Consider the following 16867-nt stretch of genomic DNA (forward strand, 5'->3'; position numbering starts at 1 on the left):
AGCTGCTGTCGGCACAGGTTTAAGATAACCATCAGTGTGTGAGAAGAAGCTTAATAGTGTGTGTGTGTGTGTGTTTCTGCTGTTATCTCAACCTTACCTGAAACATAAGTCCCTGGAATCATCCTACAAAACAACACAAACATTACAACCACAAGCAGCTGAATACAGGCCACAATTAACCCCGGCACAGCCTCAACCCTTTAATACCTAAGCCTCAAAATGTCTGTCTGCGTTTTTTTGCATATTTTAACCATAAAAGAGCCTGAAAATGATCCTGTGAGTAAGTGATTTTGCCCATTTTTCTGGAATATCTTTCATTATTTGGCAGTTATTTACAATTTACTGTACGTTTAAGTAGTGTATTGACAATTTAAAATGAAGAAAAACACTGTAGTTGTACATGAACGCCAGATTTTGCATGTTAAATTTGACATTTGAACACCATAAAGCATATGTAATATCACATTTGTTTGAGTCTGTCTCAATGTCCAAAAACAGTACTGTTTTTTTCAAATCCCTCCTCTGTGGTGACAAAGACGCTAATTCTCCTGAAATTACCATAATAACCACATGTTGACGTGCAACTGCTCAGCTTTCAGAAAACGCTTTAACCGTGTTAAAGGGTTAACTAGTGCATTTTTTGTAGTGGAATAAAGAAAGGCCTTTATCTACTCTTCCACATTGAGTAGCTTTATGTGTTTTACAATATATACATATATATATATATATATATATATATATATATATCAGCTCTATAAAAAACGTCTTTAACAATCGGCTTAATTTAAATTAACAGTGGGTAAAATGCTGGCCCTGAAGACAAAATTCGAGGTGGCCTGATATTGGTTTTTCTCAGGCTGATGCCAGACATCATCGCAGCCAATGGTTGATATTTTACAGTGCCAATATTTTAAGCTGATATATTTGGATGGTTTTTCTTTATTTTCCCTCCATCTGACGAAATTTAACAGTTTGATATCAACAAATGAAACACACAATTGCCATAGCACTTTTCAAAACACAGCTACAATATTAAAATCAGACAACCTGAAATTAAACAGAATAAAACAGTAAAACCATGATGAAAACCACACACCATACAAGCATTTATCCTCTTACGACCATAATTATCACCAGGCTGTCTGCATTTATTTAGATTTTATGGCTGTAGAATTCAGTGAGTGAGTGTGTCTGCCAAGATAACTTCAACATTCAATATCTGCAGTTATTCAATATTACTGTGTGTTTTGACTGTGCAATACAGTTTAAAGGATTAAAAGACTTTTTTTTTCAAGTTTAGAACAAAATAGGAACTCTAAAATGACTTAAACTGAAGTAGAAGACAAGACAAACAATGAAGACGAAAACTCGCTCATCTGTTGGTTAATGCAGAGCAACTTCTGTTTCCTCCACAAAACATGGAGCTGCATCAAATCCTATCAGTCTTAGGGTTTTTATTTTTGTTTCATTCAAACATACGACACGTATACGCTGTGACAATGGGTTCAGACATTTGTCCCGCCCATTGTTCTACACAGGCGTATATGTTTTGGTTGTGTTTACCCACAATGCCCCGCGTTGTAGTCCGCTTCCTGCATTTGGATCCCTTGAGGCGAACCAGAGTTCACTGCTTTGGTGTGGATCAGAGTTTCGGTTGCGCATTCACGCCTCCACAAAGGAACCGGACTTTCTGAGCAGATGAACTAGGACTCGATGGTTCCCTGCTCCAACTCAACCTGATTCAAATAAATGGGTCATTACTAGGCGCTCTGCAGAGCTTGGTGATGAGCTGACTATTTAAATCAGCACACACACACAGCTCTATTTTCTAGATCTTTCTAGATATCACAGTTTAGAAGTTATGATAATGAGGAGTATGCATGCCAAATGGTCACAGAAGGGTTAATCACAGGGTTGCGGGTAAAAAAAAACCCACTGACGGGAAGAATGCATCACAGATGGCGATGACACGTTAGTACAAACATCTGATGTGACGGCGAGATCACCGTGTGCCCCATTAGCTTCAGCACCAAGTGACGGAGAGCAAAAAAAACAAAACATGTCCACAGCGAGCTCTGTAATCTTGTTCCGGTGTCCTGACGTGGTCTTTCAATTATCCCTCGTGTGTTTAACATGATCGGGGATCTTCACTCGACTGGATGAAGTAAAACGCCCGTTGTAGCGACAGTTTTCCTATAAAAGGTCGCTAAGAGGCTTAGGTGGGCTCCAGGCAGTTACGCGTCATTCAAATGAATCCAAGTCCAGTGATGTTTATTGTTTGACGATTTATTCTTGGTTGTATGATGATTTATTCTTGGTTATTTGACGATTTGACGGTAAACAGAAAATATAACTCAGGAACGCCACTAACCCCCTTTCTCTCTTACCCCCCCGCCGATCCGAGTGCCCAGGTGTATAGATTAAACCACACCCATGTGTCAATCAAAAAACGGAAGTGACATGACCAAAAAACAGTATGAGTGACCTTTCAAAATAAACAATAAACAAACAGACCAAATATGCATTTTGGCCCCTACAATTCCGGCCCCTAATTATTATGTTTCAAATAATAATTACAATTTCGACATAATCAACATAGTATGTAAATATATTTTCTTGATCTTCTTTCTTCATTATTTGTAATCCAATATACGTTCTCTAAGGAAAGAGTGATTAGTCAAAGTCAAGTGTTCAGGAACAAAGTCAAGGGGTCAAAAGTCAGTTTGGGTCAGTCAATGATCCTCTGCCTCCAATAGTAGGCAGACTTTGTTGATGGGCCTGGTCAGAAATCCGGTCTTTGACTTGATCCGAAGCTGACGTACAAGTCCCTTTTTGTCCATAATGGTCTCCACAATCCTTCCAGTCAACCAGGAGTTGCGAGGCGCAGAATCATCCACAATGACGACGATGTCTCCTGGTGTGAAGTTGCGTCTTATGTTGGACCATTTCTGTCGTTCTTGTAGTTGGGGAAGATATTCCTTAATCCACCTTTTCCAAAATAAGTCAGACATATATTGAACTTGCCTCCATCTGCGGCGAGCATATAGGTCTTCCTTCTGAAACTGTCCTGGTGGCAGGGATGGCGTAGTTTTGAGAAGCAGAAGGTGATTTGGTGTGAGTGCTTCAAGGTCGTTGGGATCTGTAGAAGCCTTTGTGATTGGACGACTGTTGAGAATAGCTTCAGCTTCACATAGGACTGTGTGGAGTCCCTCCTCATCTAGACTTTGCACATTTAGTGTTGAGTTGAGAACCTTCCGCACTGATCTGATTAATCTTTCCCACACACCTCCATGGTGTGAGCCAGCAGGGGGATTGAATATCCAGTTTATTCCCCTTTGAAGCAGTATGTTATGGATCTGACCTTGATTCCATCCTTCAATAGCTTCCTTCAACTCGCGCTGTGCTCCCACAAAATTGGTTCCATTGTCTGATCGTAGTTCTTTTACTTGGCCTCGTCTGGCTATGAAGCGCCGAAGGGCATGGATGAAAGAGTCTGTGTCAAGCGATGAGGCCATTTCAAGGTGAATTGCTCTTGTAGCCAAACAGGTGAAAATAAAACCATATCGCTTCACGACACTTCTGCCACGCTTCACTCCAAAGGGTCCAAAGTAATCGACTCCAACGTTTGTGAATGGTGGTTCATCTGGAGAGACTCTATCCAGGGGTAGATCAGCCATATGCTGTTGTCCAGGAGTAGCAGTTATACGCCGACAAACAACACATTTAGACAGGCTTTTCCTGATCAATACTGTGGCACCAGGAATCCAATATTTCTGACGCAGTCTGGATAACATATGGTTGCGACCACCATGTCCCACCTCTCCATGAATATGTCGTAGAATGAGGTCAGCAATGTGAAAGTCTTTGGCCAGAATGACAGGATGTTTCATTTCTTCTGGCATTGCTGCTCTGCTTAGGCGACCACCAACTCTTAACACATCTTTGTCCAGAATGGGGTTGAGTTTATGAATGTGGCTTGTCCTTTTAACATTCATTCCTTTTTTCAGATTTGAGATTTCATCTCCAAATCTCTTCTTTTGGCAGAAGCGGATTATCTCAATCTCTGCGTTCTCCAATTCACCGATTGTGAGACGGATTTCATGGGTGTCAAGATTTCCTTGCAACGAGAGAACACCACTTGCTGTTTTCCTCTTCCTGATTCGTTGCAGAAGCAGTCCTTTGATTCGGAGCATCCATGCTACTGCCCTTTTCAACTGATTCCAGGATGAGAAGTAATGGATGAAGTTGGTTGTTGGATCTCTCTGGAAACGCCTTTTTAAGTTTAGTGCCCTCTGTTCAGCGCAGTTCTTATTGTCAGGCAAGCAGATTTCCCTGTCCTTCAATGGTAAACCAAAGCAGTAATGTCCATTAACTAGCTTTGCAGATGTTGATACCAAATCCAAAAACTGCTGATCTTCTTTTGAAGGCTCTTGGTCATCTTTGACACACTCAGGAAAGTCAATCTTGAACTGCTGCTCCCACTGCTCATCAAGTGCACCAACTGATATCCTGTTAACCCTGATCTCTGACTGCTCCTGAGCATAATCATCTTTTCCTCCCAGAGGTCCGTTAACTGTCCAGCCGAGCATTGTTTCGACGGCATACGGTCCATCTCCCACACTCCGGATGACTTGAAGTGGTTCCAGAGCCTTTGGTACATCGGAGCCAATCAACAACTCAATCTCACAGTCCAGTTCAGGTAAGTGAATATTCTTCAAATGATGCCACTGATTGATGTCATTTTGATGTGGGATGTTTCCTTTATGCACAGGCATGGTCTTCTGAGTGTACACACATGGGAGATCACAGAAATCAGTGCCATGAAGTCCTGTAACCTCTAGGCCTGAAACAATGCTGGTTTCAACGACCTTCTTTTGACCCATTGTTCTCAGAAGAATATTAGATTTTCTTCCCTGGAGATTTAGCTTAGTCATTAGCCCCAATGTGCAAAATGACGCAGTGCTTCCCGGGTCAAGGAATGCATATGTATGCACTGTTGTGTTCCCCTTCTTGGCCTTTACTTTCACAGGCACTATTGAGAGTTTGCAATTGTCTTCACCGGCCCCAGTAAGACCACTTGTCTGTACCGAGGCTATGGCTCTGATGTCAGCTTCTTCTTTTGTTTGAGCTTGATGTTTGTCCATTTCAAATCTCCTTTGGTGGATATGCAGCATCTGAGGATGCTTCAAATTGCATATGTTGCAGCTGAGTCGCTTCCTGCAGTCCTTGCTCATGTGTCCTATCTGCAAACAACCAAAGCAGGCTCCATTTTCTTTAAGGAAAGTGATTTTCTCATGATGTGCTTTCTTTTCCAATAGGAAACACACCTCCAAAGCATGTCCACCTCCACAGAACAAACACCTTTTTACAGCCGGCCAACTCTCCATTTTCCTCGGTCCATTTCCATTTTTCTCATGTGCAACTGTCACAGTGGTTGCAAATGTACTTCCTTTGATTCTTGGATGAGGTGGTTTTGACATAAAACTTCTTCCATCCTTGCTTGGTGTTGGAGTGTCTCTGATGTCTCCAAATACTGGATCAGTTGCAATCCTCACCTGTTTTTCAAGGTAATTGACCAGATCCCTGAAGGTAGCCCTTTGTTTGTACCTTTCCTGAAAATCACATGCCACAGATCTCCATTTATCCCTCAGTCGATATGGCAGCTTCTTAATTATAATTAGCAGGTTAGCTGACATGTTGAGCTCTTGCATGTTGTTGAGATCTTCCATGGCATTGCAACATCCTCTTAGAAACAGAGTGTATGCTTGTAGTGTTTTTGTGTCATCTGGTTTAATTGACGCCCATGAAAGAGCCTTCTCCATGTAGGCTGTAGCAATTTTATGCTCGTTGCCAAAGTGCTCCTGCAGTAAAGATTTTGCCTTCCTGAATCCTCTGTCTGCTGTCATATGAAGGCAGCTCCTCACCATTTCTCTTGGTTGTGCTTCTGTATATTGTTCCAGATAATAAAGACAATCTGTGGGGTTTGGGTTCTTGCTTTCAATGTTGTGTTCAAAGGATTTTATGAATGTTTGAAATTGAAGTGGGTCACCATAAAAACGACAAATCTCCTTCTTGGGCATTAAAGAGAGAGACTGTTGTTGGACCATTAATGCAGTGATGTCATTTTGCTTTTCCATGATGCTAAGCATGTTGCTCTGTTCACCATTGTTAGGAGCAGGCAATGTGGCTGGTATTGTAACATGTGCATCCATAGTTAATGTATTTGACTGAACTGTCACTGGCACTGTGGGGAGAGATTGGGTTTGAGTACTGTCTCCGTCAGCAGTGGCAGTCATTTGTGTTTTCTTTTCATGTTGTTTTTTCTCCATATACGAGTTCATACCATCCGACACTCTTGATCTGTGGCTGCACACACCAGATCTACTTGAGGCTCCAAGAATCTTCATTTTTGCCATTGTAGCAGCAAGGTTTCCATCCAGCTCCAGTTGCTCTTTTTTCCTCCTTAGCTGCTCCTCTTGTGCTTCTATGGCATGTTTATCTTTTAGCATTTGTTGTTTTACAATAAGAGCAGCCATTTCAGCCTCAGCCTTGATGCATGCAGATGAGGTGGTGGAAAATCTTGAGCATGAAGAATGTGATTTGTGACTCCTGTTGGTAACATTTGACACACTGTCACTTGGTTTAATTTCATCCTGCATGTCAGATATTGCTTTATTCTGTTGAGAAGGAATGGCAGTTGGAACATCAGAGTGTGGTATATCTTCCTTTAATTCAACAGGTGCAACAGGTGCCTCTTCTTCAGGTGGAATGGGAGAGTTGACTGATTGTGCAGCAAACACATCTGCAGTCACATTTCTTGCTTGCTGAAAGTGTCTTTCAGTCTCAGAGAGCCATGTTTTTACATCATCAGTGAAGTCTGTGTTGTGTTTTATTATGCGTCCAAACCACTCATTTTGTGTTACCTTTTCCTCTTTGGGAAGTAAAACAATCACTGACTCATGTGCTGCCTTTGCATTTTCATCCAGTTGTTTGAGTTCATTCAGTTTGAATTGCACTTTCTTTGCATTTTCATCATTTTTCATGAGCTCTTTAATTTCGCGTGAGAGTGCTTTCATTTTTGTCACATTAGATTGACGTTGCTTTTGAAGAGTTTCCATTTTGCAAGCCAGCGCTTTGGCTGTAAGCTGGACCGTTCTCTTCTCCGTATTTTCCATTTCATTTGCGTCACTCATTATGTGAACTTTCAACATGCACAATTGACCAAAGCACTGAGCAACAGACACAATGCAATCCGTAATGACATTGCTTCAGCCACAATGCGATTTTCAACACAACAGCACAGCACGGCGGCCACTGCTCACCACACAGTCAAATCAGCCCAAACAATTGCCGATCGCGACAAACGAAGCACGCGCAACACAAGCCCAAACAAACAGTCCCCAATGGACAAAACGGCAGCCTCTCCAAACTGTGTTCAACTTCAAACAAATACACAGGAGGATCAACCAACATACCGTTTCCGATGGCTGTGATGCGCTGCTGTCACTTATGTCTCTGATCCAAGGCGTCCGCGGAAAAGAGTCCAATGTGTTGCATAGTTCGTTCAGTGCAAAACATCGAGATCCAAGCGGTAAGAGCAACGTTGAATTCCGTCCATGCCGTGGTGTTTATGGATTGGATTTTCTGTTTACTAATTGTAGCGACAGTTTTCCTATAAAAGGTCGCTAAGAGGCTTAGGTGGGCTCCAGGCAGTTACGCGTCATTCAAATGAATCCAAGTCCAGTGATGTTTATTGTTTGACGATTTATTCTTGGTTGTATGATGATTTATTCTTGGTTATTTGACGATTTGACGGTAAACAGAAAATATAACTCAGGAACGCCACTAACCCCCTTTCTCTCTTACCCCCCCGCCGATCCGAGTGCCCAGGTGTATAGATTAAACCACACCCATGTGTCAATCAAAAAACGGAAGTGACATGACCAAAAAACAGTATGAGTGACCTTTCAAAATAAACAATAAACAAACAGACCAAATATGCATTTTGGCCCCTACACCCGTGTTGTGTTTGTGTTCAGTCGGTGTGAATGATTTCTGTGACCTACATGGAACAGGCGAGAATTTGGGCCGTGTGTGTGTGTGTGTGTGTGTGTGTGTGTGTGTGTGTGTCCTATGAGACGGTACAACATGCTCTTGTTGCGCGTATTGAATTATGTGTGATGCATATCTAACAACATTAGCACGGAAATGATTTCTAAATGTGTTTGTGTTGGACGTTTGGCTGCAGGTCTGCGTGTTTAGACCACGGGTGGATCCAGTGTTGGTCAGTGCTGTCTGTGCTTTGTTAGAGCTGCAACTATAAGGATTATTTTCATTAATTTGTTTGGTCCATAAAATGTTGAAAACTGTTGATCGGTGTTGCCCATTCCTTGAAATGTTGATATTCTCCGATGACTTGTTTTATCCACAAAGCTTTAACGATTTCTTCGTCAAATGGGGCAAAGGCAGCAGAAAATATTCACATTTCAGCTTAATTTAGTAATCGATGAATAATCGAATAATTGAGTAATTGTTGCAGCTTTACGTGGATCAGAAGTTGTTGCAGCAGCAGCAGGCAGACCTAGTTTGGGTGGAGTGAGAAGATCACAGTAAAAAACCTGTTAAAACCTGGGTTTCAAGAAATTTTTGTCAAACGAATGTGTTTGCCGATGAATGCAGACTTTTGTCGGTTTCAGCTCTGATCGGCATTAGCGGGAAATCCGGAAGAAGGAGAAGTACATTTTTTCTTGTCGTCTTCAATTCTTGGCTATGATTCCATGAATCTTTGGAGCAAAGAACCTGACTATTTACAGCTTGGAACAGCACCCAATATGTTTTATTTCATCATTAAGACGAATTGAAAGAAAGCCGCTGAAAGAGAGACCGAAGAACAAGATAGTAACCGCCGCTGTTTTCTTCTTTCTCCGACTGTGAGGTCACAATCCACACACAGGTGGAAAAACACCACAGACTAGACCAACAACTGTGTTTATTATGTGTTTTTCAGTGGGTTCACCCGTGTTCATACACTAGGTTTAGTGTAAAAGAGGTTCATGTGTGTGTGTGTGTGTGTGTGTGTGTGTGTGTGTGTGTGTGTGTGTGCATTGAAGGGGCAAGGGACAGTTCCACACACACTCTTTGTGTTTCACACTCACCTGATAACACCAAATCAATGTAGGATCCGGCAGCTCCCCCCAATTACAAGCGCGCGCGCACACATACACACACACACACACTCAGTTTGCCTAATTAGTCCGCGCGGGCTCCTGTGATGCAGAACCTGCGCTTCATTGGCTCACTTCGTCAACATGTTTGGCTCCGTCAACCCTGGGAAATGAGCTTAATCCTTCAGCTCACCATCTTTAATTACACGTGTGATTAGTCGCAGTAAAACCTGACCACGACCGACTACCGACAGTTGCTTTGTTAACGGGAACAGAACAGTGTGTGTGTGTGTGTGTGTGTGGGGGGGGGGGGGGGGGGGGGGGCACTGAGTGTGTATGAAAGATGAGATCATAACTATGCGGGCACTCGTCATGGACATGTGAGCCGTCTGCACACCTGTGAGTGTGACTGACCGGCTGTTTTTGTGCTTCCTGTACTTGCGTCACTGAGAATCTCTGCTGTAACTGTAACTGTAACTGTTGTTGTTTTTCAAATCAATTAAAGGGTGTTGATTTGGTACCAGTGTGTACGGGTCATCTCCTTATCACTGTGTCTATATAACCTCTATCTGCTCCGTGCTGCGGGGCCACCCCAGTTCAAAGTGTGCAGCTGACATGTCCTTTGCCCTTTTTTATCTCCGCATTCATTCAGAGGTTATATACTGTACTGTGTGTTTGATTAGTCTGATCAGTGGCTCATCTTTGAGACAGGAGTTAAACTAGGACATCTTCACACGGGTATGGATGACACGGCACTTTATTCACACCGTCCCCTCACATCGCTATTAATAATATTTTGTTTATAGCCAAGGGAGAGACCACGTGCTGTTTTTGCAACGTCACTTCTCACTTGTTTTCTGTGCCAGCCCGGCAGGTTACGCTCGTTCAGTGATTCATTTGAACACCCTCATTTGTTTTTATTTAGAATGATTACACTTGTTCTGACTTAGGGCTGCAGGGCTCTCCCTTCTAGGGTATTTAAGTGTCACAATAGAGTTGCAGAACTGTGGATTTTAAAGTTAAATGACCTTAAACAGTTTAAATGCAGTGTGTAGTGTCTCCCTGCACTTGGACGAATGCTTGTTTATGTGGTTAAGAGATGTCAAACTGGTTTTTCTTGCCCACTGGGACTCTCCTGCTATTGGCTATGACAGAGAAACTCACATGGCTCAGACTCTCAGTCTGTCCTGTAAGTCGTTTTGTTCAACACCTCATACATTGACTGCCTGATCAAAAATATTTACTTTGCACTTCTGTAATTGTTTAACACAGTTGTTTTATGATAAAACATTTTTTACCCAATGTTGTCATCCTTGTTGTGAGGATTAGCTACACGCCCATTGTTGCTCACTCTTTTGTTGTTAAAGGTGGTGAATTGTAGGTGACATCAGTGATAAATGATTAACCCCAGAAATATTTATCTAATGGTATTGCCCTGCATAGCTGTATGCTACATAACAGCTTGTTATATTCAAGTGGGTGCAGTTTGCTTTGTCATATTAAAATACTATATTCAATTACAAGTAAAGGTGCTGCAGTGATGTCACTTTAAATAAAAGTATTAAACTGTACACAGGCGTCCTCCCACAGTCCAGAGACCATGCATGTTGGGGATTAGGTTCATTCAAACACACTCTAAATTGTATGCGATGGCCCTGTGATGGACTGGCGACCTGTCCAGGGTTGAGTTTGGAGGATAAATTGGTCGAAAATGGATGAATTAATCATGTAATTATATTTGTGTGTGTGTGTGTGTGTGTAAGTAGTATTTCATTTGTATCTGTCAAGAACTATTTTATATCACTACTATGGCGAAGTACAGCATGTACTACAATAACTCTATGGTTAGAAACCACCTATTTTGGCCCCTCATTGCTTTGGTTTGCTGATTTGGAATAGATAACCCTGGGGCCCTTACAGCTTCTTGAAACGCCCCTGGATGAGTCAGTTAAACTGGTAGAGTAACTTTAAATGCAAAAGTCCCCAGGATCTATTTCTGTTATCAGTTGATTGGCAGCTGCCTGCAGCGCAGCGCAGAGGATGATGTCATCCCTTTAACTTTGTAAGTGAGGGGCGGGGTTAGGGAGATAGGGGGGGAAGTGGGCGTGGCCTCTCCACTCGGCCAGTTGACGGAGTTTCAGGTGGATTCCACTTTCACAACAAGCGAGTCAGTGGCTCAGAGCAGCTGAACACTGCGGTGGGACTTACGTGTCTCACCGGACAGACACGGAGACACACAGGCACAGAGTGAGATGTTTAGAGGTTTAAAGTGAAGTGTCAGGACTCATGAAAACACACGGAGAGACACGTCACGAGGGACAAAATGCACTGGGAGCAACTGCTGCGTTTGACGAATGGAAAGGTGAGCGGCTGCGGGTTTAATTAACAACACTTTTACTTACGTTTACTTTACGTTTTATAATAATGTTAGTTTCAGGGGTTAGTTGAGAAAGTTTCATGCACGGGTTTCCTCCCCGGATGCTTTGTGGTTTCTGTTGTTGACTGTCATCAATTAGTCATGGCCATGTGCTCACAGGTGAGCCTCAGGTGTTTTACCTGTGTGTGTGTGTGTCGTAATTTGTGGCAAGCCTATTTAAAAGCTGGTTTTTGTGTGGCTTGTGGAAGCCAAGTTTTGGTTTCTGCCTTGTTCTCTGAGCCCCAGTCATTACTTTAATGTGTTTGTGCAGCAGTGACAATAATGTTTTGGTCATAATCCCGTGTCCCTTGTTGCTGGATGAGCTTCAGTAGTATCACAGTGTTCTCTGTTCATCTCCTGAGGTGTTTTGAGAAATTCATCACACCGTCCTTCCTGTGATTGAAGGTGTTTGTTTTCATTGTCTGTTCATTGTCACTTTATCTAGTTTTTTTTGGGAAATACAGGAACAACTCAATTAAGATTAATAGTCTTTGGGTTTTCCACAAATAATAGTTACTTATAAGCTCCTTTCCAACACTCGAGGACACTTTATGAAGACAAACAATAATAAAAACAGACAACAGGATGACACACAGTATACAGATAATGGAGTGAAAATAGGCTATTTTCAACAGATGGGTTTTGAGTCTGGATTGGAAGAGGGGAAGAAATCAGAGCCACATCTGCAAAAATAACTTATAACTTATCTACCAACTCTGTATTGCACTTTTTAAAAGAGTTTTAAAAGTGCTTTGGCGGATTCAGTTGAAGAAATATTAAGCCAAACAATCCACAATAAAAGGTCAAGATCAAAGGGTCAAATAAGTAATGTATTAATAAAGAGAAAATAAATATATAAACAAGGTTTTGTGAATGCCAGTCTATCAACAATTGGTTTTGAGAAGTGACTTAAAAGAGCTCAAGCAGGTCATTCCAAAGTAAAGAGGACCTGATGGCAAAGTACATTTATCCTCTTGATTTGAGCCCCAACTTTGGCAGTAAGGAGGCCCTGCCCCAGAACCCAAGGCTGCGATGTGAGGCGGCTTTTCTGATATGTAGTTAGGGGCCAGACTCTAAAAGGGATCTTAAAATCATTTCTAAAACATACAGGGAAGGGCAGCCAGGATTGGATGTGTCGTGTCATTGTCTATAAAACCAGTAAGGAGATGAGACTCTTGATACCAGAGTGGAGTGAGTTACAGTAATCTGGTCCACAAGATTTAAATGCATTGATGACTTTATTGAAATCTGAGTGGGGAAGCAGTGGTTTCATTTTGGAGAACATTCTTAATCGGTGAATCTGCTAAAAAAGAAGTTCATGTATATACACATATGTAAGTGAATTATCAAATTGCAAGAGGAACAGTATTTATTTTTTACAGCCAAAATGTGTGTAAAAATATGATTATTGTCTTGACCTCTGCACATCTTATTCTACAGCTTTGTCTCACAGATCTGCACAGATATCACACAGTAGTCATTTTAAACGTGTATTTTTGAAAGAAAATGAGAAGAATGATGTAAAAAAATCCCTCTGAAATCACAGTTCCGGTCAAAATAATCGCAATTAGATATTTATTCAAAATTGTTCAGCCCTACCTGGTACTATTGAGTCTTTTTTTTGTTCTGTTTCATTTCTTAACTTCCAATTTCTTTTCTTCTTAAAGCGCTGAATGAAAAATGAATATACTACCTGTTCCTCTTTACGCAAAAATGACCGCAAGTGGCCTTTTTTTTACTGCTTCACTTTGCTCTATTTTCAGACATAAATGCAGAAGCTTCTTTTTTCTCAGTGTCAGCAAACTGACACCTCAATATGCCACTCACCCTTTTTTTTTTTTCCGTCTTCCCCATCTTTAATTCCTTATTCTAACTTCTGACCTGTTTTCCCCTCAGATCGACCGGCTGGAGGTGAGTGGACTCGGCCAAACGCCGCTGGCCGTGTCTTGCGGGACCGACGGCTCGTTTGCGGGGGCCGAGGACGCGGTCCTCGACCCTCAGCGCACTAAGCAGGCGATCGCCCAGCTGCAGCAGAAAATCCTCAAGCTCACGGAGCAGATTAAGATCGAGCAGACGGCCAGGGACGACAACGTCGCCGAGTACCTCAAACTGGCCAACAATGCCGACAAACAGCAAAGCACACGCATCAAACAGGTACAGTGAAGAGCTATATTGTGCACGGTGAAATGGCAGCTTGAAGCACGAGTCACATTTACAGACACTTTACCACGTTACCCAGACATTTGAGAGTCCTCAAAAATGGAGAAGTTTAAAGGGCCGAAATAGTGTTTCGCATTGTCTTAAATGTTGTCATTGCCTTACACTTGAACGCCCCTTCACTATGTGACTGCACAGACTGCACATGCCAGTTGTGCATGCTCTGTGTGTAGCACTACAGTTCATATGGTGGCACTCACTCTGGTTTTGGTCAAAGAAGTGATAATGGCGAAGATATTTATTTTTAAATATGTAAAAATAAAGTCGATTCTTCACATATCCTGTACATTTCCTGAATTAATGGAACCTTGTTCTGTCAGGTCTTTGAGAAGAAGAACCAGAAGTCGGCGCAGACCATCCAGCAGCTGCAAAGGAAGCTGGAGCACTACCACCGCAAGCTGCGAGAAGTCGAGCACAATGGCATCGCACGCCAACCCAAGGATGTTCTGCGGGACATGCAGCAGGGGCTGAAGGACGTCGGGGCCAAAGTCACGGGCTTCAGTGAAGGCGTGGTGGACAGTGTGAAGGGAGGCCTGTCCAGCTTCTCGCATGCCACGCATTCTGCTGCGGGCGCCGTCGTTTCCAAACCTCGAGAGATCGCCTCGCTGATTCGCAATAAATTCGGCAGCGCTGACAACATCCCGTCCCTCAAAGACTCTCTGGACGATCCCTCAGTGGAAGATGGTGTGCCCGTGGCTGGTGGACGGTCCCTGGGCATCGCTGGGCATCACCTCCAGTCCAGTCCTAAGTATGGTAGTGAGGATGACTGCTCGAGTGCTACGTCGGGCTCGGCGGGGGCCAACAGCACCACAGGGGCCCCCGGTGGCCCCCCTAGTTCTAGGGGCAACACACTGGAGAGGAGCCAGAGCTCCGGCCTGGATATGCTGCTGCAGGAGGTACAGGACCTGAGGGAGGGTCAGGCGAGGCTAGAGGAGAGCCTGGATGGCTTGAAGACCCACTATCAGAGGGACTACACAGTTGTTATGCAAGCATTACAGGAGGAACGCTTCAGGTAGGAAAAACATCAAGTGTGTCAACCCTTGAAATCCCCTAAAAGTCCAGCAGTGTGTCATCAGAAAGAGTTACTACTATATTTAGAAAGCTGGTCCTGGATGCATTCATATCACTGTGCTATCTGGTGCATCATCACAGGGAGGAACGCCCTGCTGGTGCACCAGGCAGCTCTTTTATCAACGCCGAGCTCACAGCGGATAAAAACTAAACCTTGACCTGGAACTCATTTACATCGACAGCCACCGTTAATATGGAGGTGATGCCGTGACATTCAGCCTCAAGTAGGGCGGTTGTTGTAACTGTAAAAATGGAACGCCCCAATGATGAGGAAGAGGGCTGATCGAATTTGCCATTTGAAGCGACGCCATAACAAATCGTGTATGCGGCAGTTAATAAGCACTTTTATTGGGTTTCTCAATCCTGGTCCTGCATGTTTTAGAAGATTCCTTTCTCCAAAACACCTGATTCAATTCAAATAAAGGTGTCGTTATCAGGCTTCGGCAGTGCTTGCTGATGAGCGGACCATTTTGAATCAGGCGTGTTGGAACAGGGAAACATCTAAAACATGCAGTGCAGTGGATCCCCAGGGCCAGGACTGAGGAACACTGATCTAAAGGGAAAACAGGTACAATAAACTATTGAATAAAAGCTATCTGTCATATTTATGAATAAGTGAATTGGGAAAGATAGAGTAGTGTTAGAGCCATTCCACCCTTTTCCGGTTGTCAGTGTTGTGATGGTTGTGTTTTTTAGAGGTCAGTTACCCTTGAAAACATGATAAGAAGGATCATTTCAAACAAAACAATGCTTGGGATAAAAATAAGGTGCTAGTCATAATAATAATATCATTATTATTATTATTATTATTATTATTATTAATAATAATAATAATAATAATAATAATAATAATAATAATATTAATAATAATATTAATACTAATAATAGCAACTAGAGAGGCTGCTCCTGTATCCGTGCCCTGATCTTCTTCCTTGGGCTATAACCTACAAACTGTCCCTTACTCTTTTAGTTATGTTGCTCACTGACAAGACAGACAAGCAAGCAGAGAGACATGAACCGACTCAGAAACATAACGCCCTTGGCGAAAGGCGGTAATATAATAATAATAATAATAGCAACAACAAACCAAGAAAATATGCAAATGAATGAATTTGCAAACAGAGTTAGTCTACTGTCACACAAGGTTCAAGCGGTGCTTTTTATTATTTTCTATGTACTTTCTATTTCGTTTTCCTGCACTGCATACTAGCAAATGTGTCGTGGTGAGACGGCAGACAAAAGGGGAGGAGGACAGACACTTCTACAAGTGTCCTCCACATCTCTCAGTGTTATTTCAGCCTTCGTCCCTGCTCTGCATATAGACTCGGATGTCTCTGTGGAGCCTCTGTGGACATTTGGCCTTGGGAAAAAAAAAAAACACATCCACATTCCTGCATCGCGGAGTCTTCTGAAAGCAGGGCACAAAAGATTAAGACGGGTCAGGACGGAGGCACGACACTGATAAGCCACAGAGGATTTAATTTAAGAACATTTTTCTTCCTAAAATGTCCATCCCAGTCCAGAGCCTTTCTCCCCCAAGACAAAACTATTAGTGACCACTACAGACCTCCTTTTCAGCCTGCCTGAGCGGAGAATAATCATTTATAAACTAATCATGTTGCTGTGCAGCTCCTCTGGGACTGAATCCATCTTTAGCAGAACATAGATTTGCCTAAAATGCAACTCTCAGCATGGTAATTGATAGATTCTGAGGCAAAACACTTAATCACATGACTGAAAATGAACCAGAAACCCCTTTTAATAATAGAGTCATTGTTTGGTTTGCTTAGTAATAAAAAACAAACAGCAATTGAATATGTTGCTCATATATGATCATAAGAATATCAGTGTAATTCTAATGAAAAGGAATCTAATCCAGACTAGCATATACAGAAACTGCTTCCTGTCTACTCCCATCCTATGATGTCCCTGCCAAAATTAACAGTGGTATAGATCCATCTCCTCCTGCTGGACACTTGCCATTGGTCAGCCATCGAAT

General features: G+C 42.5%; 1 protein-coding gene across 9 annotated transcripts in view; it reads left to right on the forward strand.

Moving 5' to 3' along the window:
• The window catches only part of tmcc1a (transmembrane and coiled-coil domain family 1a), a 56282-nt gene that overhangs the window by 34949 nt on the left and 4466 nt on the right, over nucleotides 1–16867 (forward strand). For 8 of the 9 annotated variants that reach the window (XM_058642241.1, XM_058642244.1, XM_058642243.1 and 5 more), the window contains 2 exons: nucleotides 13477–13734; nucleotides 14118–14809. In XM_058642241.1, the coding sequence (XP_058498224.1) occupies nucleotides 13477–13734; nucleotides 14118–14809 (950 nt within the window). Of the gene's footprint in view, nucleotides 1–11318; nucleotides 11527–13476; nucleotides 13735–14117; nucleotides 14810–16867 lie in introns of those variants that run through there. The other variant, XM_058642249.1, reaches the window with a different exon arrangement.

Source organism: Solea solea, chromosome 11 (assembly GCF_958295425.1).
Source record: "Solea solea chromosome 11, fSolSol10.1, whole genome shotgun sequence".
Taxonomy (NCBI): domain Eukaryota; kingdom Metazoa; phylum Chordata; class Actinopteri; order Pleuronectiformes; family Soleidae; genus Solea; species Solea solea.